The 27,812-nt window shown below is 45.3% G+C and overlaps 2 protein-coding genes across 3 annotated transcripts; one reads left to right on the forward strand and one right to left on the reverse strand.

Annotated features, from left to right (window-relative positions):
- Nucleotides 1–122: 122 nt before the first annotated feature.
- INTS14 (integrator complex subunit 14) lies at nucleotides 123–9,847 on the reverse strand. The gene is made up of 12 exons (XM_021552648.3): nucleotides 9,532–9,847; nucleotides 9,167–9,440; nucleotides 7,911–8,018; nucleotides 5,998–6,153; nucleotides 4,875–4,993; nucleotides 4,297–4,439; nucleotides 3,483–3,575; nucleotides 2,849–2,993; nucleotides 2,462–2,595; nucleotides 2,241–2,359; nucleotides 1,800–1,865; nucleotides 123–944 (listed from the first exon to the last, which is right to left on the reverse strand). Exons 2-12 carry the CDS (start codon nucleotides 9,386–9,388, stop codon nucleotides 693–695), a joined length of 1,557 nt encoding a protein of 518 aa, XP_021408323.1. The 5' UTR covers nucleotides 9,389–9,440; nucleotides 9,532–9,847; the 3' UTR covers nucleotides 123–692.
- Nucleotides 9,848–12,874: 3,027 nt separating this feature from the next.
- SLC24A1 (solute carrier family 24 member 1) lies at nucleotides 12,875–27,303 on the forward strand. 2 transcript variants are annotated; one of them, XM_085589001.1, is made up of 10 exons: nucleotides 12,875–13,946; nucleotides 15,302–15,361; nucleotides 15,831–15,939; nucleotides 22,153–22,236; nucleotides 22,619–22,621; nucleotides 23,867–23,967; nucleotides 24,584–24,784; nucleotides 25,154–25,243; nucleotides 26,089–26,255; nucleotides 26,899–27,303. In XM_085589001.1, the coding sequence occupies exons 1-10, from the start codon at nucleotides 13,026–13,028 to the stop codon at nucleotides 27,146–27,148; spliced, it is 1,986 nt and encodes a 661-aa protein (XP_085445127.1). In that variant the 5' UTR covers nucleotides 12,875–13,025; the 3' UTR covers nucleotides 27,149–27,303. The 2 variants fall into 2 exon arrangements, with proteins under 2 accessions (XP_085445127.1, XP_077642074.2); XM_077785948.2 differs by lacking the exon at nucleotides 22,619–22,621 and having other exon boundaries at nucleotides 22,153–22,260; nucleotides 23,882–23,967; nucleotides 26,899–27,275.
- The last annotated feature ends 509 nt before the right edge of the window (nucleotides 27,304–27,812 follow it).

Below are 27,812 nucleotides of genomic sequence, written 5' to 3' on the forward strand. Positions count from 1 at the left end.
TTCCTGAGAAGTTGTATAATTTGATATTTGAGATTCAACAGCTGGGACCTGAGCCTTCACCAGGTCAGTGTTTTGGGCCACACAGCCTGGTTGTTATGAAAACAGAACAAACCCAACTTAAATTTTCATGAAGAATTATTCTTTATTTGTATTATGCAAATAAAAAAACATGTGTCCCAAGATCAAGTTAATTTCAGAAGTATAAGCACTGCAATGCAAGTGATAATGTTCAGTCTGCTGTCAAGTTGGGCATAAAGTCAGGCCCAGCACCCCAAAATCAGTTCTGTATCTGATCTTGCAGGGTGCTTCTCACACCTTTCTTTGGACTAATCAAGTTGATGTTTCAAGTGTAGTAGCTGCCTTTAGGGGTACTTTAACCAGTGAGTTCAGTTATGTAGTAACTGCATTTTGGGGAGGCCAGAACTCAAGAGCTGCCAATGGCAATTTTTTCTCTCCTCACATGTACTAAATAACTTCCACCCATCATCCAGCACCATCACTGGGTTTGGGACATATTCCACAGTTCTCAGGTCTGACTAAAAGCCACCACAAATGAGCTACGTTTGTTTAGAAAGCACTGATGCAAAACTTCCCCGTTTGGACAGGAATTTCTTCAAACAGTGATTGAACAGGCCAGAAGAAAATCTGAACCACTTGAGCCTTAACCTAGAGAAGCTCCCAAAATGGAGACTTCACATTCTCTCAGTGCTGCTACTGGAAAAGTCTGTCTGCAGAGGAGCAATGTTGTGATCATAGGCAGCGTATTCCGAGGCTCCAGTACTTGCCACTTTGAGCTGCTGGGCCGCGTGGGTGAGCTGGAAGGCGGCGTCGGGGTGCGCGGTGTCGGGGAGCAGGGTGCACTCCCGCTCCAGCATGTCTGCCACGCCCTTCAGCAGCTCCAGGAAGCCGAAGGCCAGCGCTGCCTTTCGCAAACGATTCAGCTCCTGCAAAGACACAAAACCCCTTTTAAAGCCACTCCAAACCTCGACATCCAACGTGGGTTTCCTGTATCTGTTTTTAAAGGTGATGTTACAGTACAGCTGCTGGAAACTGCCCAGCTGCTCGTGGATAGAAAGTCAGGGCTGAAGATAATAACAGTGGTCTTCCCTTGATCCTTTCTTATAAACCTCCACTTATTCCTTTTGTGCATTCAGCTATTGTACCTGCCTGCTTCATCTGTGTCCCAGCAGTGCTCGAGTTTAGGCTTCACTGACTTGAATCCTGCCTTTGACCACAGTGTCCAGTAAAATGTGGATACATTGATTTTTCTTCCCTGTAAACTGAACAGTGCTTATGTGCACTTAGGTAGGGCATTCATTCCTCACGTCTCTGGAGGCTGCAATACCAAACTGCTTCAGCACTAAGCTCACAAGAGGAATAATTATCTCCATCAACAGTCTGGTTATGGATCATTATGGTGTGGTCAGAAGTGCCTGGAACTTTGTCTTTCTCTGCTTCCATTGTAGATGAAAAGGAGGAAAGATTATCAAGACTCAGAATGAAATCTGTGTTCCTATTCCTCTCTGGACCCTCAGTTAATTTTTGCCTGGACAACAGCATAGAAGTTGAAGTCCTTCACCATGGAAGGAGGAGCAGACATCTTGAGGGGCACTTGCAGACATGACACATCTATGCCAGAAAATGTAGTGCCAGACCATTGAAATGACACCCCCTTGTCTCGTCTAACCAGTCTTAAATTTTTACAGAGCACTGCAAGCCTGAACAGAACACACAGTGTGGCTCCTCTGTCAAATGCACCACTATGGATCAAACTTAGGCCAGCCTGGAATGTTACTCACTTTATAGAAGGTTTGTGTTTTTTCAGGGAGTTTCCTTGCATTTCTCAAGATCTTCTGTACATCTGTCTGCAGAAAAGAGAAAAAAAAATTCCAAAAATCTTGGCAGCTTCTGGGAAAAGCTGCAGAACAACCGCCAACTCTTTATGGATAAATTATCCTGACCATTGACAAGACTGCAGCTCACAAAGGCTGAAACATAGCTGGTAATTATAGTAAATCAAATAAACCAAGCCAGATGCTCCACTGGAGACACAACTCTCATTAAACAAGCTATGCTTTCTGATTGCATTTTAATCATGACATTGTAAAGAGGCAGTGTTTATAAAAATGAAAGAAAAGCAATAAAGCAATTACATTAAATGGGCAAGACATGCACAGACCCAGTTCCTGCTGAAATGGCTCCTGCTGCTCCAGGTAAAGCAGCACAAGCTGGGTCATTACCTGGAGGCCACTGGGTTTGATCCAGACAGTGACATTCTGGGCATAGCTGCGCTTGTTCTTGGGCTGCAAAGGGAAAGGGCTCTTATTGTCATCCTCCCCATAAGGATTTTCTTTTGCATCTGGGAGAAAAAAGAAATTATAGACTTAGCAACTAAGAATTGCCAAGATCATTTACACAGCACTGAATGGTGAAGAGTTACTCAGAGGAGCATGACCAGTACCTGAAATGGGGCCAAGCTGTGCCATCTTCCCCAGCCATGGGAGGGGCTCAGGACCAGGTTCAAAGAGTGACATCATGAGGTTTGATTTCTTCTTGCTATCAGCTTGTGAATAAAGCATTCCATACCACTCTGGCCTGTGGAAAAGAGCAAACTCTGAAAGGCTGAATATCTTCCACGCCTCTGCCTAGAATGTGCCTCCCTCTCACTGTGTGGAGGCTCAGTGTTTGTAATTTGTATTGACAGAAACAAATCTGCAATTAAAAATCCACAGCTTAGTCTAGCAGTGCAGAGTTCTGCACAGAATACAGATATAAATAAGCATAATTTATAAATAAAGCCTAAATGAGCAAAGTAAGAGATTTTTCAGGCAGACATCCAACTCCATACCCCAACTGGACGAGAGCCACCATGCCTTCCACTTTCAGGCTGCCATGTAATAAAACACAGAAGTTGGGGATTTTCCCAGCAATCTGATTAGCTGAATTCTCATCTTCAGTGTCATCTGTGATCCCAGGTCCCACCTCATCCCCCTCTGGGGAAGAATCAAAGCAAGCAAAGAGAAAACATGAGAATACATTCAAACACAAGAGTTCTGTTTCCATGACACCACCCTTTAAGCCTGCAAGAGTTAATGAATACTTTCGTAGAACAAACAGCTGCAGAATGAACTTCTTGGGCAAAGTGGCACAATAATGATACATAAATATTCCACTGCAATATACTCAAGGACATTAAATATTCATCTTGCACCACATATTTCATGGCTCATTATTATTCTGAACTGTAAGTTTAGCATGTTCTATTAATAATGATGTTGTAAGGACCCTGGTCCCTCTACGAACTTCACAAAGAACATAGTTTGCAAAATAAGAAAGCCTGTGGTCAAGGTTTTAATCTTAATGCAATCACACATATATGACATCTGGTATTTTGATAGAGCAAAAAAAACTGCTTCCAGTCTAAACTTCATTACAAGGGAAGCTTAAAGTAGTTTTTGCTGAAATAAACCCAACTTGCTCACCTCTGTTAAGTGCAATGGGCAGTACCAAGTGTCTGGACAAGACAGGAGGGCTGGAAATGTCTGCAATATCTACAAACCCAACAATTTCTAGATCTGCAGGGAAACAACAGATTTAAATCAGATTTAAGACAGTTTAAGTCATATTTGGAAATAACTGAAATGTATTCAGAGGCTATTTATCACCACTTCTTACACCACCAGGTTTTCTGAACCAATGACTCGAGGTAGCACAAGAGAACCCAAACTCAACTGGAGTGTAAAGGTGTTAATAAGTTAGAAATACATAAAACACACAACTTTTGAAGGTGACTTTCAGCAGACACAGACTGCTGCTGGACACCTTGGTATTTACACTGTACACAATCCACTGCTGTCTTATAATTTCCAAAAGAGAAAAAGCAACCTGCTGCTCATGGGAGCTGTGTCCACTAACGGGAGGGCTGGGAAGGTTTTTTTTTTATGCACAGTTGTTTTTAAAAATAATTTCTCCTCCCTGAAGCTTATGAGGGTGCTCATGGAAAGCAGCCTGTGGCTGTCTTCCAGTCTCTACCCCTACAAATTGGCACCCTGAGCTCTGAAAGTGCCTCTACCCTACTCCAGCCTTTTAGCCAGGTACACACGGATGAAGTAGGATGATATTTTTATTCCTTGGTGCCACACATACACCAAAAAAATATACCAAAAAATCAGTCAGAGACTGATCCTTGCAGAGAAAAAAAAGTGGATGAAGCAGTAACTCCACAGGATGAGAGGTGGTAGTGAAAGGACAGAAATCAAATGGATTTTAGTAAAAAAGCAATCAAAGATTTGTTACCTGTATTAATTGCTTTAGGAATGGGGTCTATTTCCTCATCTATAATGAAAGGCTCTGGTCTGGGAAATACTTGCACATCAGATGTTAAGTGACCACACTTGAGGACAGCATGGAATGGTGTATAAGCCAGGTCTATTAGCTTTCTAGAACACAGTTATTAAGGAAAACATAATACATATTAAATGCAAACAGTTTCTCTAAAGCACACTAATTTAGCTCCCAAACCTGTTTTAACTACAGTTAATGCAATAGTTCTAGTGTTGCTAAATTATGAAACTAGAGCAGCATTATCCCACTCATGGCAAATGAACAATAATTATGGAAATTACTGTCTTCTATCTGCCAAGCATAAACAGATGCTACGGTTTTTACAAAGACTAAAATAAATATTGACCATAACCAGTGAAGGCCGAGATGAAATTACAGTTAACAAGATCATAAAATAAAAAAAAAAGGAGTTTAAAAAGGAGTTTAAAAAAGGACATGTCATATCACCAGATTTCTTATTGTATTTGCTTTCCTTTCAAGATAGCAACTGGGAACCTTCCCAAAGGTATATTATCTACAAGTGTGCTCACCCAAACATGGACTGCACATTCTTCAGGCACAGGGGGCCATCAATGGTGAAAATCTGCCCCTCCCCATTGTTTAAATCAATGAGCCGTTCCAGGCAGTCTAAGGAATCTGTGCTTTGAAGCTGCAGAAAAAGAAAGGGAAATATTTTTGTTGAGTGATCTTTTTATTCTCTTTTGTACTAACCAGTATTTTAAAAGAAAATATACACAATACAGCAAAAAGCATCTGATTGGATGCTCCCATGATTTTTTGTTCTCTCTCTTCTTTCCAAATAAACCAACATTCTTTGTCTCCCAGGCAATGTTCTCTTGTTACTTATCAGAAATAGATGATTTATTTTAAATACTTATTTTAAATATTTTCCCAGTTATTTGAGATGTCAACAGTGCTTCAATTCATCAGCTTACTCAAAAGCATCATCCATGACAGAGACCATGAAACTAAGCTATCTAGTTGATGCCTAAGCAGAAAACCCTTCTGTGAAGGACACAAGAATACAGGAGTCAAATCAAAAGTAATGCTATTAATAAAACTTAATCTAACAAATATTAGTCAAATAGGCTTCTTTTTAAACAAATGTTTGTGCAGCAGAATTCTAATTCCTGTGAAGATTTTTAAAGCTGGGATTGAAATTTGCAAGAAAAGGAGAAGAGAAGAAGAAATTTAACACCTTTCCTTCAAAACTAAGGGAAACTGGTTTGAACACTAGCTTGGAGATTTCAGTTGTCGCCTCTCACATTTCTACATACAGCTACTGTGTTTTAAATGCTGAGCATCTTTGCAAGACAAGTCATTTATTCAAGAATTTAATTGTAGATTAAGAAGAGCCCCAAAAGCATTCAACGTAATTAATACAGTAGTAATATAAACAGAGAAATTAAAATTCCATCATATTCTCCAGGGACAAACTGGCATGATTTATACAGATTATGATAATAAGGTGGTAGCAGCAGATAATAACAGTGCAATAATAAACCTTAAATTCTCTTTCACCCAATAACTAAGCACCAGAATGCCAGCTAAACCTTTGAGCACAAGAACATCAACGCAATGTTTTGTGCTGAGCTGGTCGTTAGTTCAGAGAAAACCAACACTTATGCAATGCAAGAAAGAATAAGGCATCACCTCTTCCAGGTTGGCCATGCACATGACGTAGAGCTTGGACGGGAACGGGAAGGGCAGTGGGAACCTGTTGCTGTCGCTGCGCTGGCTGTGGGTGGCCAGGGAGTGGCGCAGGGAGCCCCGGCCGATGCCCAGGCAGCCGTCGGTGACCAGCACAACCTGCGGGGACACGGGGGACACTTCAGCCGCACCGCACCGGCCACCTGAACACCGCACACTGCAGGAAAATCCCTGCTCCCACCGGGTTTCCTCCACAGAGCTGGGCAAAGAACTGCTGGCAAGATTTCCAGACTGAACCCCACAGCAAGGAGAAATTGAAGATTGAACCCTCGTAGTTTACATGGTGTGCATGGTAAATAAACGTTTTCTTGGCATTAGGTAATGGCACAAAAATTTGAATCTCATATATTTCATTTTTAAATGTACACTAGAAAGACAGTGACTACACAGCCAAAAACCAGCCTCTTGCTGTTGGACTCGATGATTCCAGGTTTGTTTTCAGATGGATGATGAAGCCCATTTCTTCTGCAGAATTTGGAGAGCAACTCAACTTCCACTACAAGCCACAGAAACCTCAAAAAAGGGTAGCATTAGTGATCTTAATTCTTTGCAAATACAGCTGCATTATGCTCATATTTTGCAGCAGAACTACTACAGCAAAACCACACACTTTTCCATTCAATTGCACATCCAGAGCCAATCCCTGTGGAAACCTGCACTAATTACACTGAATAATGGGATTATTTACACTCAGCTGTGACCCAGTCACTTTCAGAGGAGTAAAAAAGCTGCTCCCTTCAATGCTGCATGGCAACAGCAAGCATGATTTCTGGCTGGTAGATAAGGAAAATCAAATCCAATTGAAACCCCATGTGTAATTGCTACATCCAGATTTGTATTCTCCCTTCATCCTCAGTCCCTCTCACAGTCTCCTCAGAACTGGTGCTCACCAGTGATGTCTTCCACTACTCCGAGGCTGCACAGCACATTCCTCAGTGCCCTCCTCCACCCCAGCACCTGAAGTGCCAGTAAAATGAGATATGACACAAATGAGAGACAAAATAGTTGAGGTCTAATCTCTGCTTGGTTTTCACATCTTTCTTGTTCTTTGCTTCCCAAGGTGCCTTTTGTCCCTGTTGGATGATGAAGCACTGCTTAACCAATAAACTTCTATCCTTTTTTCTCCATAAGGAATATTGCTTCAGGCATCTTCCCAGTTCACTGAGCTGCAAAATTGCTGAACTTAAATCAAGTGTCTCAGAAAACCCAGGGTTAAAAGCAAACTCTGCCATAAAAGGCAGCAGATTTGGAAGGCTGAGAGCTTGCAGGGCTGAATGGGGTTTGTGAGCAGCTGCATGGCAAATGACTCATTTGGGAGAGAAGTCAGATCAAAACACACTCAGCAGCAGCCCCACGCTGTTGGTTGAGAGCTGGAATTGTTACAAGCCCTGGAAACCATCGGGGAAAGGCTCCTGAAGTGGGACTACACCTTTTCCAAATGCAGTGAGGCTCCTGGGACAGCAGACTGCATCCAGATCAAACACTAGGCCTGCACAACAGTGCTCCTGAGCCACATTTTACAATCCACTGCACTACAAGAACACATTGGGCAGGAAACAGTATCTTTTTTTTTTCTTTTTTTTTTTTTTTCTGCTGAATATTTTATAAAGATCACCTTCTGTTCATATTGCAGGTTTGGCCAAAATACTAATTCTTTGTGTTTGTGCAGCACCAGCGTGCCTGAGAGCATTCCAAACTTTCAAATTACATTTACATTTCTATGTGCAACTCGCAGGAATAGAATCAATCACAGGATGGTTTGTGTTGGAAGAGGTCTTAAACATCACCAAGTTCCAATCTCCCTGCCAGGCATAACTAAACATGCAGTGAACTCAAAGCAGTGCAATCAGCCATACCTGGCAAGGAATTGCTGCCCCCCATTCCTGCTGGACAATATTGCAAACCCCCAGCAGCGCCGACTCCAAACAGGTTTTGTCATAATCATCCATGTTACTCAGGGCTTCCTGCAAAGACAAACACCACAGTCACTGCTGGGGGAACATCCCTGCCAGGAGACACCCAGCAGGCACTCCTGGCTTTGAAGGAGCTGTAATATTATCACCACAGCTCTTTAAGAGTGAAAAACACCTTTGCATATCTTAAAAAAGTGAAAACCTGAGGCAACAGGAAATGTTTAGGTGAGAAAATCCTCACAGGTGTCAAAGCAGAGACCACAAGGAGTTTGTTTCACAAAAACTCTTTGGCACAGAAAACAAACTCAAAACTCACATCTGCACCCATAAACCAAAAGTAAAAACTTCTTTTCTCCTAGAAGTAAAAACCTCACACTTAACACAGCATCACCAGGGTGCAACTGTGAGATGAACTTGCTAAAGGAGCCTGGTTGGGCTCCTGGCTTGCAAAATTCCTCCAATGAACCTTTAGGGAAGTGAAAATTAATCTGCTAAACTGCAAACGTAACAGAGAACAGCTTTTAAAATCTCTTTGCCCAATGGACAAACCCAAACCATGGTGCCCTGTGACACAAATGTGTCATTTCCTCCTGCATGTGAGGGTCAGATATAAATGTACAATTTTTACTGGATTCAGAGGCTCCAGGGCCTTACTGCATTCATGTGAAATTTCCCTCTTGGACTTTCTCCTTTCCATTTCTTCCTCCCAATTTCCCAATTTGTGCATCTGTGAGGCCTAAAATCACTTATTCTCACTCTTGCACTCTTTTGACTTGTACACACTCTCAAGAGCAGCTTCTCTCCATCAAATCATTCGACTCAGAGCCTTTTTAAATGATCCTGTCACCTGCATTGTTTATCAAGAGCAAACCAACAACTACACATAAAAACAGGGGCATCACAGACCCACTTGGAGAACTTCACCAGGCAGCCCTTCCCTCCATCCCATTTTTAACTCCATCCCATTTCAGAGTCAATCAGCCACACCCCAGTGCTCACCTGCAAAGGTGCAACTGGCAAAATTCACTGTTTCAAACACACTGATTTCACCTGCCCTTAAAATTAGGACAAACCCACTCAATTCAAGACGTTGTGCATAGGATGATACCAAATCACACAGCTTCACTCTGCTTTGATGGTACAGTTAGATGATTTTAAAAAATGACAAAGGCTTTTTACTTAATGCTCACAGCCCCTACCTGGAGCGTATTGTAGTCTCTTGTGAAAGGCACCATGAGCTCCCAGAGGGATGAGAACACCACCAAGGCCGTGAACTCCAGCTTGTAGTTGGTGGCCATGTGCTCGAAGAGCATGGTGAGCCCGTGGGCCGCCAGGTGCTTGCGCTGGTACTCCTCGGAGCCCTCCACGGACACCGGCCGCGTCATGGACAGCGACACGTCCATCACCACCACGGTGGGCATGGCGAGCCGCTCCTCCGCCGCCCCCACGGCCGGCTCAGCCCGGATCTCCTGCCTGCAGCGGGAGGGAAGGCACAAAGCATTACCAAAGCTGCACTTGCGGAGCTCGCCCCCTCACGCTGACCCCGGGGAGAAGCGCCAATTACCCTTCTCCCCCTCACAACGCGGGGCTGAGCACGGATTAGCTGAACACACGCTGAACCCCACACGGCATTTCCAGCCGGCTGCGGCGCAAGGCCTGGAGACAGCAGGAGCTGAGCCTCGCTGGGGAAAAGGCGCAGCTTGGCCGCTCCGAGGGCGGTCGGGCAGGGACGCAGCCCTCCCTACGAGCCTTCGCCCTCAGCGGGGCTGTCCCCGGAGCGCCGGCGGGGCCGAGCGGCGGAGCGGGGCGGCGGAAGGGAAACGCTGCTGCACAGCCCGGCCCGCCGCGCCGCCATGCGTGCGGCAGCGAAAGCGGCCCCCGGAAGCGGCCCGTGAGGGCCGGCCCCGCGCGGGCAGTGAGGGCCGGCCCCGCGCGCGGCCCGTGAGGGCCGGCCCCGCGCGGGAAGCGGGAATGCGGGATGGCCGCGCCGGGGAACGTGTGCCCGCGTGAAACAGGGCCAAAATGACCGCTGTGTGTGGAGAAGGGTTTATGGATAAGCATCCCGGCTGGGCAGTGCGCCTCCTTCTCCTGGCTCTGTTCGTGTGGGAGTGGGGGGCGGGGAGGCAATAAACTCCAGTGCAAAACTGGGATATACTCCTGAAGTTGTGTGTTCGGAAAACAGTTTGCTTTAAAATTATCAGAGATTCACAGAATAGCTTAGCTGGAAAAACCTTCTAAGATCATCAAGTCCCACTGTTGCCCCAGCACTGCCAAGGCCACCATAAACCACCCCCGGGTGCCACATCCACACAGCTTTTAAATCCCTCCGGGGATGGGGGCTCCACCACTGCCCTGGGCAACCTGCTGCAATGCTGAACACGCCTTTAGCAGAGAAATTTTCCCTAGTATCCAACCTAAATCTCCCCTGGTACAACTTGAGGTTGTTCTCCCTCCTCCTGTCCCTGTTCCCTGGGAGCACAGCCCGACACCCCTGGCTGTCCCCTCCTGTCAGGGGTTGTGCAGAGCTACAAGGTTCCCCCTGAGCCTCCTTTTCTCCAGGCTGAGCCCCTTCCCAGCTCCCTCAGCCGCTCCAGACCCTGCCCAGCTCTGTTCCCTTCCCTGGACATGCTCCAGCACCTGAACATCCGTCTCGCCATGAGCGACCCAAAATCAAATCAGACTTCTAATTCTCCTGTGATAAATCTGACTATTAGATTGTTGTAGCTGTTAAATCCTTGGTCAGGGATGTTGTTATTTCTTCCCCTGTGGAGCTGCACCATATCAGTGCCACAGAAGAGTCACAGGCACCATCCCCAGGTCCCTGACTCAGTGCTCCTGGCATAGGCCCTGAGGGATTTTTCCAGGAGCCAACAAGTTATAAACCTTGCTCTGGCATTGCAAAGTCATCACATACTGTGGCAAAGAACAGCAGAGCTGCTTGTCTGGCATCTGGGCTGCCAGCCACAGGAGATGCCTCAAAATGCAGCTCCATGTGTCTTGTTTAAAAGTGTTTATAAATGTGATTTACCCGCTGCCAGTGCCATGAGGGTGGTCCGTGTCCATGGCTGGTGCTTCAGTCCAGGAGTTTGTGAAGGGGATAATCACCTGTCCTCACACTGAGAATAACCTGTGGTAGCAGACAAAGGTATTGGCTTCAGAGATAGACCCAAATCTATCTATCAATACTATTTAATCTTCTTAGGGGCTGTGGGTATTAAACTGGATTGGGAATTCCTCCACTAACATGTCCTTCACACCTGACCCGCTCTTGTTTTAGGACTCTGCCAGCAGAGGAGACATCTGGAAAATGGGATCATTTTCCCCTGCCTCTCTCTGCAACAGCATCTCCCATCTGGCTGTTAACTACCAAAGAAGCTTCCAGCAGTACACCTAGCCCCTGGAACTCCCCTTCCTCCTGGACAGACCTTTGGAAGGTAGGCTGGGGAGAGTTGTTTTATTGCTTGGATTTCGTGTTACTGAGACAGGAGGTGAGAAAAGGAGTTTATCAGGAACTGATCTAAACTAAGACTAGAGACACAATTCTTCTGCATTCTTCTGCATTCTTCTGGTCAGGAGTTGTGAAAGGCTGCAGAGCTCTTAGAACTGATCCTGGCTTTGGATTTCTTTCTGCTCACAAAATGTCTTTTAAGAAGCTCAATTTGGAGACCTGTCTTTATTAGGGAAAGTTATTTTATTTTAATATGCAATTTGTTATACCTTTTGTGATGTTCTGTCACATATATGTTTCTTTTCTTTTTATGTATGAAAAGCAAAGCTTGTGTCATCTGTTTATCTAGGTGCTCCCATGACCCTCTCTTACTGTTGCCTTAGTGATCCTCCCAACTATTTAAATTAACATTGCCTGTTTTGCAAGAAATTTAGGCTGATACCTTCCCTGGGTGTTATGCAAGAGTGTAAATGTGTGATAACTTGCATGAAGAGCTTATCTGAGAATGGCCTAGAAAACTATGATTCACAGCTAAAGAATAATGTAACATGCCCACTCTGGAAAAAAAAAAAAATCCATCGAGTGTCATTCTCAGGTAAAACATTCAAGCAGTGCTGAAGAGTGAATTCTGTCCAGTCCCAAAACACTGTCCCCATGCTGTCACAGCTGCAGGCACTGTCACTCTGGCATTTACAATTTCTCTCCCTTTCTAAATGCTGTTCACATAATTATGCAAGATATGCTAATTACCCCCTAATAAAAGGTATGATTACAATTCCACTTTGCCAGTTCTGATTTCTACAGAAAGCCCTGAAAAGATGTAGTCATAGAAACAAATGGCTGCTCAGCACCCACAATTTTACTAGAACCATGGTCTTCTCACCCTCTGCTCAAACTGAAGGAAAAACCTCACCCTTCCTTGGATGGTTTCCTGGGAAGTGAAAGGCTGGAGAGCCATGGAGAAGCATCACATCTAAACCAGTTTCCATCCTCCTGGGGTTATTTTGGTGAATAACTGGTTTAGCAGGGAGGTTTGAACAGCTTGGTCTTGTCTTCAGAGCATCATTTTTAGCAATTTAAAGTTGGTTCCTTGACAGAAGCCATACCTACTCTTTCTGCACAACACTGACCCAGTTGATAATATTACAGAATAATAACTGGACTCTGATCAATGAAGTCCTTAACAGCTCCTGGATATGGGCATTTGGTGGAACCAGAATTCAGCTTGGATTGGACAACTCCATTCTCTTAAACCAAATCTTTGATTATTAATCAGCGTAGCCTACAGTCACACTAAAAATAGACTGAAACCTGGATCTAGATATCTCTTTACTCATTTAAGTCCATTTGTTTTTATTGAAAAATAGACAAGCAATCAGTGAAGTGTTGCTGCCCAAATGGTGGAAAGTTGCAGTACTTTGTTTTTCACACCAGATTTTCTTTTGCAGGATTCCCCATTTTGTGCTGTGCAGTTCCACTCCTGATGCTCCAGATCAGCTAGAAATTGTGCTGTGTAGTTCCACTCCTGATGCTCCAGATCAGCAAACTGCTGACCAAGTGAAGTCTTCAGTGTCTTCTGGACACAGCTCTGAGTTTTGAACCTTTAGGAAATGCATTTACCACGGAGGAGACGGCTACGGAGGAACCGAATCCTCTTCTTGCTTGCCATAGTGTTGGTCTTCTCTGTCTGTCAGCTCCAGTTCAGCCCCTCTGCCCTTCCAGCATCACACAGAGCCCCCCAACCCACGGACCCTGTCAAAGTGACCTCCAGGGACCTCCCCAGCAACAAGACTGCTGTAAGAGGCAATGCCACAGCACCCAAAATAAGGCACTGCATCTATGTGGATCCTGAGCCAGCCGTGCCCGTCACCACATCAGTGGGGACAACACCACAGCAAGAAAATGCCAGTGAAAGCTCCCCAGATGAAAAACCACCCTATGAGTCCAAAGGAGAATATCCCCAGGACCTGTTCAGTGTGGAAGAACGCAGGCAAGGGTGGGTTGTCCTTCACATCTTTGGCATGATGTATGTGTTTGTGGCCTTGGCCATAGTGTGTGATGAGTATTTTGTGCCTGCTTTGGGAGTGATCACTGAGAAGTTGGAGATCTCTGAAGATGTGGCTGGAGCCACCTTCATGGCAGCAGGTGGATCAGCACCAGAACTCTTCACATCCCTCATAGGCGTCTTCATCTCACACAGCAATGTTGGCATCGGTACCATTGTGGGCTCAGCAGTGTTTAATATCCTCTTTGTCATTGGCACCTGTGCCCTCTTCTCGAGGCAGATACTCCACCTGACATGGTGGCCCTTATTTAGAGACATCACATTCTACATTGTAGACTTACTGATGCTCATCCTGTTTTTCCTAGACAGTGTCATTGATTGGTGGGAAAGCCTCCTTTTACTGACTGCCTATGCCACATACGTGTTCACCATGAAACAGAATGTGTTCCTGGAGCAATGGGTGAAGCAGGAGCTGAAAAAGAAGCTAAATGCTGTGCAGGCAGCACCAGCAGAGCATATACAGAAGGTTGGTGTCTTTAGAGTTCAGAGAGCAAGTTGGAAATAACTAGTGTAAACCACAAAGAAATAACTAGTGTAAACCACTGCATCTCCTTCACAAAGCACATATTTGAACCTCAGAGTACAGGTACTAGTAAAATTTATGGTTTTAAAATGGGGGCAATGCAAACTAGAGAGATTCTAAGAAATTGGAGAACATCACTAAAAGGGAGTTCTACCTGTGCAATTACTAAATATCTCTTAGCTACTTTCAAAGATGTGTGGGATTTTGCTTACTTGGTTGTTCAAAAGAAGTTTCAGAAAGAACACTTGCAGGAACACATTCTTGGTCTGGGAATAAGATTGGACAATTCTGGTAAATGGGAGAGAAGGCTTCTGTCCCAGCCTCTTGCAACTGAGAGATGTTGGAGGAAATTCTCTTTTCCCTCTCTGAAGCCAGATGTGTTGCTGGGATGCTGATGGTATCACTCCTTAACCGATCAGCAGCACAGAATGGCATCTGGCAGCTTTAGCAACCACTGCCTGCTCTCCTGGGCAGCATTTGGCACCAGAGTGAAGTGCCCAAACCCAGTTCCATGCCAGCAGATTTCAAACTGTCCCCTGGCACTGCATGCTCTGCTAGTCAGATGTGTCCCTGGCCCTCAAACATGCTTTGCCTTCTGATCCTGATACTCCACATCATTTAAGGAAAGGAAGGAAGCAGATAAAGAGAGTGAGGATAGTTGAAGTGGTGCAGAAATTGAGAAACTGCTTCTCTTTCCTACTGCTGGTTTGTTCTGCCAGTGCTCACAGCTGGGAGTCCTGAAAGCTCCTGGGTTACATTCCAGTGGGATACACATGTAAGAAACTGCAGTGACACACACACATCACTGTGGACATCACCAAGCATCACAAATTAGATCCAGCCCTGCATTTGAAGTTTACAGAGAACTCTCACTAATGTTTAGTAGCGTAACAGAGAGCTGCTGAACCTATCCCTTGGGAGAAATTAATCACAGAAATGATAAATGAGGGAAAGTAATGCTAATCACTGTTAAAAACTCCCTCTTTGAACCTTCACTTTGCTGGAAAATGAGTAAGGATACAGATGTTTGGGGATGAAGTCTGGGTCTGTCTGTAGCTACAGGAATCAGTTGTGAGTCTGCCCCCAGGTGCCTGCATCCTTACTGGGAGGCTTTAGGTAGAATCTTGCTTTTCTCAGAAGCCAGTAGTTTTAAGGAGGCTCATGGCTTTGGCTCTTTCAGTAGTGTCCATGGACATTTGTGTCAGTTGTGCCACTTCCACACAGGCAGCAGCCTGAAGGATCATTAGATCCTGAAGCAGCAGAGGTGATTGGTTATTTCTGTTCTTCATTGTTTGCAGACAAGCAGGGCAGCTGTAGATGATGGAACAATGAAGCCACCAGAGGTGAGGAAGCTGCAGGTAGGTCTAAGCAACTTTACAGGGATCTGAAATCATGGTATTTTGAATCTCTCCCCATATCAGGCCATAAATAAAAGTGTCAATTCCTGTGTCAAGAAACTGCCCCAAAGCCTGTATCATATCAGGCACAATTGCTTAAGAGGACACCAGTCTGAGTCCTGTCCTTTAAGGAATTTTTATAAAATTTAAGAGGCAGCTCAGGCTTCCCAGGTAGATTTAATTAGAAGAGTGCTGCTCATTCTCTGCTCTAAAACAGTCATATAGAAATTTAGAAAGTGACTCTTCTTATCTTGTCTCGTGGCTAAATTTCTTCCTGGGCTGTCATAGTAGAGGGTGGCGGGGTCTGTCCTTTCCCATAGCAAACACTGAACACTGTTGCTGTTGAATTGCTGCCCCATGGCCTGGAGAGGCCTTGTCTGATGCAGAGAACAAAGAAGCTGGAACTGACTGGCTCTGTGCCTCCCCACAGCCTGGGCCAGGCCTGCAGCGGGGCAGCAGCTCGGCCTCCCTGCACAACTCCCAGATGCGCGGCACCATCGTCCAGCTCATGATCCACACCCTGGACCCCCTGGCAGAAGGTGAGTGGATGCTCCACACCAGAGGGCCTTGGGTTCACAGCCCTGAGGGGTTCCACTGGGAAGACAATCAGTATTTTGGGGTCAGCAACTCACCCTTAGGGTGCAGCTGAGTATCGCAGATGGTGTCAGGTGTGGGGAGCTCTGTGACAGTGGGATGTGCCCCTTCTAATTGTGTCTGGCAAGGACAAACACCTCATGTTTTGGTCCTGCCAATCTACTTTTCCTGTGTCAAACTGGTTACTGCTGTGGTGGCAGCTGCTGCTGCTGGGGTCCCTGGAAGTGGTGACATCCCTGCTGTCTCTCTGACTTCAAGGGCAGCAAACCTGAGTTACAGGCTTCCTCTCTCATGTAGCACATCCCATCTTCCTCTTCTTAGCTCAGACCTCATCCAAGCCCTGAAACAGCAGCACAAAAAGAGGTTAAAACCCTTGAAGAACTCTCTTTTTGACAGTGGTTAAAATCCCAGCTGAGATTCTAATCATGATGGTGAGGCCAATTCTGTGTGATTCAGGCTGACATCTCTAAAAGCCCACCTATCATCATTGCCATGACAAAGTGTGCCCACAGCCCTGGCTGCTCCCCAGGGCCAGGGAATGACCAGCTCAGGTCCAAGACCTCTTTTAAACTGCCCAGGGTGCAGAGAAGACTCATCTCCAGTCAGACCAGGGTCTTTGTACACAACCTTTTAATGTGTTGCTTTATATTAACATTAATCCAATCACACTGTAGAGGTTTATTTTTAAATAAATAGTGAAACACATTAACAAAAAACATCTTTAAGATTTTCTTTCCTAGCTCAGAATATGCCCCACCCCTCCACTGCCCTACTTGTTCTAAAGAGATTATCTGCTGCCCATTCAAAGAGAGATTGAAGCTAAGCAGATCAACACTTCTTGTGTCCCTCACAGAGGTTACAAAGAGGACTCTCCAGATCAGAATCCTAGATGCACAAACTGATCGAGGGAACAAAGGAGGCTGGAGGAGGACAGCAAAGGCAGATCAGTGTCTGCTTTGACAGATTCCAGTGCAGGCACCCAATGTGTTGTCAACAGCAGCCTAACAAGAGCCAGACTCATCAGGGTTTGTTTCTTGCCTCTTGTGCCTCCAAAAGACTGTATCAGCAGCACCAGGATAGACCCAAAACCTGTCCCATTGCCTTGAGCATCAGAAAGTGCCAGAATTGAGGGGCTGCTGCCACTCAGAGACCTCCCAGCATCTTCCCACACCTCTAAATGTCTCTGTGCAGTATTGCCATCCCCAGGCCACCGTAAGTTTGGCTTTCTGATCCAGGTTGGTGCCCTTGTGAAACTCTGGGACTCCTCAGCAGGAGAGTTGTGTGGGGCTGAGGTTGGCAGCTAAGGCCAAGAAGAACCCTGCCAGTTCAGCCCAGAATAGGCTGCTGGGAGATTTCCACTGTCCTTGCTGAAGAGGCTGCTGTTTCCAGGCCTTGTGAATATGGAATAAACAGGACCGGGGACCAGATTGGATCTTCTCTCAAAGAGAACTTCCCTACTCAATACATAGAATCACAGAATCATTTTGGTTGAAAAAGACCTTTAAGATCATCAAATCCGACTGTTCCCCCAGCACTGCAAGGCACAGCCTTTAAATCCCTCCGGGGATGGTGACTCCCTGTGCCAGGGCTTGAGAACCTTTTGGGAGCAGAAATTTTCCCTGATATCCAGCACCCGGCGGCCCGGCAGGGTGTGAGTTCCCGTGTGTGTGCGGCAGCCACTAGATGGGAGTGTGACCGTGTGTATGTGCGCCTGCTACCGCAGGGACCGTGCGGGGATGGGCTGCAGCAGCCTCTCCAGGAGGGTTTTATATCCCAGAGCCTTTAATAACGCCACTGAGTTAATGGCAAAACCTCTGCCCCAGGTACCTGCCTGCTCCACTCAAGGCTGTGAGAAATGAGGCACCGCCTTATAAAATATAACAATGAAATTACTGATACTACAACAGCTCAGCACATAAAAATCAAGGAGCCAATGTGCCAAATCCTGTGTGACTTGTAGGAGATACTCCTTAATCTGATAATTTCCTGCCTAAAGAAAAGAGAGTTTGGAGAAAAGGAATTTCTGCGTAACCTGGGAAACCTAAGTGCCTTGAGGAGCTTGGCCAAAGAGATGGAATGACATCCCAAGGAAGGATGTGGAAAAGGATTTGAACCTGCCAAGGCTTATGTAGGGACTTGTGTTCTGATATGATAATAGTTCCTAGCCCTGTGTTAACAACAGCCCTGTGGGACTCTGGGGACAGCTGTACCTGCTTCCCATGGATCACCAACACCATCCCTCCCTTTGCTGTGTGTGCAGCACTCTATACAGGCACATTTCTGTAATTAGGCTGCCACATAAAAGATGATCCCAAAGCAATTTATCTTTCCTCAAGGGCCCTTGTTCCTTCTTGTCAAGGCCTGTAGCATCAACACTCTTACAGGCTGTGGAAATGAGCACTCGACAGAAGGGAAAGGTTGCCCAGCTGTTCCTCACTGAACCTGCTGCAATCAGGATTCTGTAGGGTTTCCTTCTTTTGGCTGCCCTCGCTTTTTATTTGGGCAGCACAGAAGTGGTTTCAGTGGAGCAAGGTCCAAAACATAGAAAAGCTGCCAGCACTGGGCCTCCAAACCCAACTTTAAGGGGCAGAGCTCTTGGAAATACAGTAGAAGTGTGAAATGCAAAGCTGCAACACCCCTTGTGTGAAACAAAATTTCTCTTTTGAAGAGTGGAATGAGTTCAGAATGTGAGGTTATTTCTTTTTGCATTAGGAAGGTATCATTACGTAAGTCTTTGTCTCAGAGAGACTATGTGTTTACTTTAGAAGTTCTAATATTTACATGGCATCCTGAATTATATTTTTGATAGAACATTTTACCTTCAATGTGCCTTTTTTAAAATTAGGAATTTCTAGCAAGTTTGTTCTTTTGTCCTTTTCCCAGTTTCCTGGGAAAGTGAGTAGAAGAAGAGCATGAGATCTTTTCCAGACCATCCCATTAGACACCAGAGGGAACTGTTGGGGAAGTAAAGGGAGCAAAGATTTTGGAAATGCCCAGGAACTCTCTCATTTCTGAACCTCTAGCCTTACCGCCAGACTCTTTAAACTCTAGTCACACAGGGAACAAAACAGAAGCTTACATTTCTTTTTGAATGAAGCAAAAGGCTCCAGCAGAGAGATTGTCAGAGCTGCCTGCCCTCACTATGCCCCAGTTAACAAGGTAATGATTTTGGAAATTAGACCAGAGCAGTGGGCACTGTTGCAGGCTGGAGAAGGCTGAAGGCAGCTACAGCTTCTCCTTGCTTCATTAGCATTTCAGATCCACAGGGGAAAAAGGAATCACAAGACTATTTTTTAAACTTCCACTTCTATACAACAGAATCTCCAATTCCTTCAGATTCATGCAAAATTGTAAAGAAAAAATCCTTCCTGCTGATTGTGTTGTCAATCCTGTTAGATTGAATATTAGAGCCAAAGAGTGAATTAAATGTAAGAGTGAAATTCAAGGTAGAAGCTCAGTTGCCACCTGAAGTCCATTCTGGATGCTGTCAATTCATAGAAGAATTCTCCTGGAGAGCATCTCAGGGCCACTGGACATAGACATGTCCTGTGTGATGGGTTCTGAGCTCTGGGGACAGAGTTGCCAGCAGTGAATGCCCCAGGGGACTGAGAGGGACACTGCCCTGCACAGCTGATCCTGCACAGCCCGGACTGAGCCCATGGACATCCTTCCTCCCCGTGCTGACCTGCAGATCTGGCCAGCTCAGAGCCAGCTCTGCCTCCAGTCTCAGTCCCTCCTGCAGGAACTGTGTGTCAGGGGAATTAACACCCTTTTAAACGAGGCTGATCTCATGAGAGCTGGACAGTGGCTGGGCCTAATCTGTTTATCCTGACAGAGATGCTCCCGGGCTCCACCCAGCACTCCCAGCCTGGGGCCTGGCTCAGGGCAGCAAGCCAGGAGCTTCAATTTCCATAATCTCAGGCTGAGCCTGACCGCTCTGACCCTGCTGACTGGAGCTGTTGCAGCAGCTTCAGGGAAAAGCCAAACAGAAGGATGTATTGCCCAGTGCTTAGAGGAGACTGGGAGCAAAAGGTCACCCCTGGACTGAGGGATGTGCATGAGCACAGGGGGAAGGAAGCCAAAACTTCACATCCCCTGACCTTCAGTATTGACAAGGAGCATGGAAGAGTCAAGCTCTTGAGTCTCAGCCAGCCTTTCAAAGGAGAAGAAATGATAATTTAGATTAGAAATTCTTACCTACAAGGTGGCGAGGCCCTGGCACAGGTGCCCAGAGAAGTTGTGACTGCCCCTGGATCCCTGGAATTGTCCAAGGCCAGGATGGATGGAGCCTGGATCACCCTGGGATAGTGGAAGGTGCCCCTGCTCATGGCAGGGACGTGGGACTGGATGGGTTTTAAGGCCCCTTCCAACCCAAACCATTCTGGTACTCCACGATAGTTTCATCTCAGCCAACCATCCCAGTGCTCAATGGAAATCCCAGCTGGTGAAAAATGTTTCTGTTGGACAGTAGCAGGAATCTCACCAGAGTAGGACTCATCCCCTGAGGTCTTCCTGTCTGAGTTGGGCCCAGTTATTGGATATATACATACAGCAGAATGTACTGATTTTCACAAGGTTCAGCTCAGAACAATAGTTCTGCCCACATGGCTGGACATGCTATTTCTATTATCTCAATGTCACTGTGATTAATAAAATGGCAGGGCCCTACCCTTGAGGCAATATGACAACTGCACCTTCTGGGTGCATAGTCAACAACACAGTAGATAAAATCAATGTGATAAAACTTTCAGAGAAAATTATTTTACAGCCCTGCACACAAGCCAAACACAGCATTGGCCAATTCTTGTGGCTACTGCCCATGTGCAAACCAGTGACCCCCAGTCATTTGGTGTACAGCTCAACACAGGACATAGATTAGAGCAAAATGGGGCTTTTCTTTGAGCCCATTCTCATTCACTTTCACTCAGAGTCAGCAGTCAGATATTTGAGCAAAAAACAACTACAAAGACACACAATTCCACAGTAAACTGTAAAACAGTAAAAAAAGCAGCCCAACTAAGTAAGGCAGAGCTTGGTTCACAGTGGAAGAAGCTCTCAGCTGTCCCAGAAGTAGAGCACCAAACCTGTGCTGGTGAAGAACATCTCTCAGACAGCCTGAACGATGCTGAACCTGGATACCAGGAATTCAGATCAGCTCCAGCAGGAGATACTTGTGTCTACTTAGAAAAATCAATAATTTTCCAGGGAACTGGAAGATAAAAGGTGTTTATTTTCCATTCCCATTAGTTCCCCAGGCTGCAAGCAGCACCCTAAAGCCTCTTCAACAGCCACATGGCAGGGGGAAGGTGTCATTTTTAGTTTGCTCATAATCTAGCCTAGGAAAAAAATCAATAGTCCATTGGGAACAAGATGATATTGCACCAAAACTCCTCGTCTGTTCTTTCTGCATTTTCTTCCTATAAAGTACAGATATGCTTTGTATTACTGACCTGGAAAGGATTTCTCATTCCTCTTGATGCCTTGAGAGGCTAGCTAAAACAGAGGCTAGGCAGTGTTACAGGAATAAAGTAGGTATCATTAAAAATGCCTTCAAAGGATACACCTTGGGCAGTGCAAGCTCCCGGCCATGGCTACACCCAAGATGGACAGCAGGTCACACATTTTCACACTTTTATAACTTTTGGTCCATTTCCATAGTGGGGTTAATTGTCCAATTACAGCTTCAGGTTATGCAGTCCCATCCTCCCAAATTGCTCTCCTCAGTTGGCTGTTTGTATCCTTTGGGCCTGAAGCCTCAATGCTGTCCTTAGTTCTGGGGCTGGAAAAGGATTGTTTTGTCTGACTGAACTGTGGACAGAACTTGATAACACTCTATTAAGTTCAGAGTTATGTACTAATGCAGTACCAAATCTAGAAAATATAAAAGTTAAAATTTTAAGCATCACTCTAGGGTGTCTTTAAATAGTTCCATGACAAATTGCTGGTGTAATTGCTGTAGCACTAAGCAGTTAAATACAAAGCTATGACCACCTAGCAGCAGCCAAAACCTGAGGTCACAGCTAGAACCAACCCTGGGGCAGCACTGGCTGCAGCACCTGCAGGAGGAAGGAGGCAAGAGCATGTGTATGTTGAGGGAGGCAGGTCCAGGGGGACTTTGCAGTGATAGCCCCTGATGATCGTGTCCTTCTCACCCACAGCAAAATTGAAAGACAGGGTTGACATCCTAAGCAATGTGGCCAAGGTCAAGGCTGAGACCCTGGAAGGACAAGGCTCCCAGCCAGGTGAGTGCAGGAAGAGCCAGCGCTGTTTGCCTTGCTTTGCACTGCAAGCTCTCACCTTCCCAGCACACAAAGCCCAAGGGCAGGCATGGAAACCCTGGGGTCTAACACAAATTTTTGTGCTGTTACTGGGCACAGATGGCTGCTGTAACAATGCAGCAGGCATCGATTGATGCACATGGGCAGGAGCAGCCATCCCCAGAGGAGCTGGTAGTGAGGCAGGGCAGGGAGAGCTGCAAGGAAGGACTGGAAATGGCCATAGAAAAGTGCAGGAGGGAAATCAGGGCACTGCAGACAGCACTGGGTGCTGCTGGCCTTTGGTAGACCCTGCAAATAAAGTGTTTGTTAAAACAAAGTACCTTCACACACTTGCAGAAGGGCACAGAAGGTTCCTCCAGAAGGATTAATCTACACTGTGTCTGTATCAATTCCAAGGACCTGTGCACCCTTCCTGTAATAGAATCACAGAATCATATAATGGTTTGGGTTGGAAGGAACCTTAGAGACCATCCCATTCCACCCCCTGCCATGGGCAGGGACACCTTCTACCATCCCAGGTGCTCCAAGCCCTGTCCAACCTGGCCTCGGACACTTCCAGGGATCCAGGGGCAGCCACAGCTTCTCTGGGCAACCTGTGCTGGGGCCTCACCACTCTCACATGGAAGCATTTCTAATCTAACATTTAACCTAGATCTGCCCTCTGTCAGTCACTACTGACACAAAGGCTGCCTTGGAGCCAGAGCTGACCTGTGCTACAACACAGATTTGTGTTGCCAGCAAGGCTGAAGATTTTGAACACCAAGAAACTTTGGTGTGGAAGGTCCCAGCTGCACATGACCCAGGCACCTGAGCACCTTCCAATTCTGGGCTTCATGGAGGTGAACGAGCCCAAATTCAAGAAAAACACTGTTTAAACCCCAAGTAAATTCTTGGTGCGTGCTATAAATACCACACTGACTTCAATCCCTCATCCCTGCTCTGTTATCCATATTTCTGCTCTGTTCCCACAGAGGTTTCTGTGTTCCTCTTGGCTATGCAGGTTAATGCAGAAACAGCAGGACATTGCAGTTATTTCCTTGTATGTGTCAGCACTTTTCTATTTGCTTTTGAATACCCACCAAAGGACCAGGGATTAAAGTCTGGCAGCACATCCTGGTCATTTCTCAGAAGCCTTGAAGAGTATCAGGTCCCTGGAGAATGCTGTGATCTATGAAGGGAGGGGGGAAGCTGGCGGGGGGAACCTGAGAAGCAAAGCTTTACATCTTTTCTGGGTTTTAAGGTTGGTTTTAATATAATCGTCAGAATCCAGAAAGAAACCAAGAAATTCTCATCAGCTGTAGATGAGGTAATTAGCATTTCCCTGCCCCTTACAGCAGTTCTGCATGGAAGGTCAGAGGGGCACCAAGGTCTCACTCTATTCCAGGTAGGCCAAATTCTGCCCAGATCTGCCAAACACAATCACAGCAGTCAAGGAGGACACAATAAACCAAAGCAATCTGAGGGTACTTAACCTGCAATACCATCACTGTGGTGGGGAGCTCAAAGCTCTGGTCACAGGGAAGGTGATGCCCTGATATGGTGGCCACCCATCCAGGATGACTGAAACCAGCATTCCTTCTTATTGCTTTTGCAGAAGAGGGAAAGAAAGCACCAAGCAGCGTCCAGGTAATTCCTGCCAGTGACTCTGAGCCCAGCAAAGGTACACAGAAGGCAGATGTGCCACAGGATGGACAGGTATCAAAACCAGGAGCACAGGCACTAAGTGCCCACCCAGGCTGACCTTTACGTGTACTTTCCTTCTTCCCTCTCCAGAGCTGTTGGGACAGGACCCAACCCATGCTCACATCTATAAATAGGCTCTCTGTGTAGTAATTTAAGATGCTGGATGAAACACTTTGGCTTACAAACACAAATTGGGTCCAAATTACGACACCAAGTGTTACTGGATAGTATTGTCCCCTCAAGTGACTCTTCTGAGGTCAGAGGGTACTCCAGGGTAAGAGGAGAGAAGAGCACCTGCCTGTCCTGTGCTCACCAGCAGACTGTTATGTTTTGCTCCCCAAATCCCTTTTGGGTGATGTTATTTGGCAGTTCCAATGAAAAAAAAAGGTTTTTTCAAGGACATGAAATATTTGTGTCTAAAAGGTGGTTCTAGTTAATGGATGTCAATTAGTTAACAATACACATGTACAGGGTTGGGGTGTGCCTGGGTCCTGTCCCACAAGAGCTGTGGCTGCCCTCAGCAGGTTACAAATGTGAGCTCTGCTCAGGTGAGGCCACAGTGAGTAACTGCAGCTCCTTGTTATTGTGGAAATATATTGGCTTTTTGATTTTTTATTCTGAGGTACAGCCCCTGTCAAGCAGTGACACCTCAGATGACAGCAGCTCTGAGAGCCAGGACGACAGTGATGGTGACAGCACAGAGGGTGATGAGAATGATGAGCCCTTATCTCTGGAATGGCCAGAATCAAGGACAAAACAAGCAATTTACCTTTTCCTCTTTCCCATTGTCTTTCCTCTCTGGAGCACTCTGCCTGATGTCAGAAACTCGGTAAGAATCCACCTTCCTTCTGCTCCTGGAGTCATTAACTGAGCTATGGATTTCCTCTGGGCCAGAGTCCCTGGGTCCATTTTTCCATGTCTGGAGTCTGCATAGTTTGAAGGGCTGTTACTGCTGCAGGGAGTGGGACAGGAGCCCCAGCTGCAGTGTAATGCCATTCCAGAGACTTAATTTAATAAACCACAAATTCTAGCAACTACAGGTCACCCAATCAAGCTGAAAAACAGCAAACAGAGACCAGGGTCCAAGTTAAAGCAATCAATTACAGTGAAGTGTTTCAGGTGAATAGTTTTCAATGGGGACTATTAACTTCCCTGAAACTTCTCTTTTTTTTTTCCTTTTCAAACTTGATTTCAACAGGAATCAAAAAAATTCTTTGTCATCACATTTTTTGGATCCATCCTCTGGATTGCTGCATTCTCTTATCTCATGGTGTGGTGGGCTCACCAGGTGAGAGGCTTTGTTCTTTCTGCATATCCCCATTTCAGAACAAGTAGGTGGAGAGGGGTCAGTGTTAGTGTGGCATTTTATCTGATTAATTACAGCTGCAGTCATCCATCACAACAGTAGAAAATTTGTTTTGTTAGAACACAAAAGGGAATTTTTGATTCCCTTTTTTTTTTTTATTTCACAAAGATTCATTCATTTCTGAGAGCTTCCAAGGGAGTTTGTGCACTAGTGAAAGGAAAAGCACCATCAAGATTCATCTTAATTCTGACTTTTCATTAATGAATGTTTCTGTGCAGAACATAATTATCCATTACCTAATTAAAATTCTAGGAAAATACAAGTTCTGATTCTGGAAGCTGCTAAATGTTCTTCACTCCCCCATCCTAATGTTCACCTCATATTCTGGGAAATAATAATTCCATCTTGTAGGAACAGCCCCCAATCTGTATTGAGTGATATATATATTGCAAATGCACAGTGATCATGCCATAAATCCAAGGATTGTCATCTCTAAAGGCCCTTAGATCTTGCACAGCTGATGTTAAATTTGCAAAGGTAGACAACATCCAGAAGAGGACTGAGGACAGAAAAATTGTGCTGTAGCTAACTTGACCTTGGCTCAGAGCTGGCATCACTGTGGTCAGATTTCTTACACTACAGAGCAAATCCAGAATCAACAGACACAGTAAAATGGGACATTTTAATCCTATAAAGCAGGAAAATACTACCACATTTATGGGACTTGGAATATTTTAACTCAAATATGGCACAAACCCTAACACTGCACTGAGCAATTACACTCCATGTTCCACTGCTAACAGCCCTATCAACGTTGTTTTGATCAGGTTGGTGAAACAATTGGGATATCAGAGGAAATTATGGGGTTGACCATACTGGCAGCAGGCACATCCATCCCTGACCTCATCACCAGTGTCATCGTGGCCCGGAAGGGCTTGGGGGACATGGCTGTGTCCAGCTCCGTGGGCAGCAACATCTTTGACATCACTGTTGGGTGAGTACCAGGGCCAGGCTAAGAGCTGCATTTCTTCTGAAACACAAAGTTACCTGGTTTGAGACCAGACATGCCTCAGTTAATTTCATTTTAGCTGTAGTTAAGAGAAAGGCAGCTGAGCAACCAGTTCCTTTTGAAGAAGCCCAACCCAAATCCAAGGAAAGACAAACTCTTATAACTCAGCCCACTGTCTTCACCCAATTTTGTGAATTGGGTGAACAATGAACAATGAACACAAAATTACCAATTTTTCAAGACAAAAATGCAAGACATCTTCAGCTAATGTCCAAACTATACAGGCAGGAGCTTTATGTGGTCACTCATTCAGCTCCTGGGGAAGATCAGTATCAGTGTCTGCATCTCCCATCCTAAACCATCAGGACATTTCTTTATTATAGCTCACCAAGGCACTTAATTCTTAGGTATTATTTTCAAACCATTTTACTCTAGGATTGCATTATGATAGTGCAAGCATTATCCAAATGCAGTTCTGACAGGAAAAACATCCAGTTTAGATTTATTGAGCTGGGCTATATTGAATACAATAATTTTTTCCTGTAACAGTTTGGAAAAATTGCTTAGTTATGATACAGATAACGAACTGCCTTAAAACACTTATTTCATTACTTTCCCTTCCTTGCAGCCTGCCAGTTCCCTGGTTCCTTTTTTCTATCTTCAATGGCCTCAGCCCTGTGGCAGTCAGCAGCAATGGTTTGTTTTGTGCAATTGTTCTCCTTTTCCTCATGCTCCTGTTTGTGATTGTCTCTATTGCTGCCTGTAAATGGAAAATGAACAAATTACTGGGCCTCACCATGTTTGCTCTTTACTTTGTGTTTCTGATCATCAGTGTGATGTTAGAGGACAAGATAATATCCTGCCCAGTATCTGTATGACATGTGGACTCTTCAAGATGTGTGTGAGGATCCAGCAACATCAAAGGGGGTTGAGGTAGCAGTTTTTCTACTGAAAAAAAGAAACCAGAACTGTAACAAACTTACTGAAAATAAGGTATTTTTAACATGCTAAAAAATAAATCAATCTTAACTGGTTTGTCAGCCTCTCCTGTTTTTCTTCAGGATCAGAAGAGATACTGAAATTACCAATACTAAACAACACACACTTAGGCACTTGTGGAAAGGCTGATACAATTTAGATGCATCAAATTTTCACTATGGCTAATCCTCTCAAGTTAAAAGAAGCTGATTTTCACCACATAATATTTACTCATTATAGGAAATTTTCAGGAACATGCTCTAAAATTAAGTCAGTGAACTGCCCAAACTCCCTGAAAACAATGAATTTTACTTCAGTGTGAAGACAATGAGACTGATGTGGCTGGGCCATTATGGAACTGCTCTGCTTAAAATCCCTGTGTGGGTGCACAGGCTGCAGCTCAGCAGCAGAGAACTCCCTCAAACTGCACTGAGCTCCTTTCAGATCTGTACCTGATCTTGCAATGCAGTGCCTAAAATTCCTGTGAAGTGCCACGGCTACAGGTGTGAGTCACCTGGGTTTACATCTTGCTGCAACAAGACTGAAAGGCTCAGGGCTTAGAGC

This window comes from Lonchura striata, chromosome 10, assembly GCF_050655825.1.
Source record: "Lonchura striata isolate lonStrDom1 chromosome 10, ASM5065582v1, whole genome shotgun sequence".
NCBI lineage: Eukaryota > Metazoa > Chordata > Aves > Passeriformes > Estrildidae > Lonchura > Lonchura striata.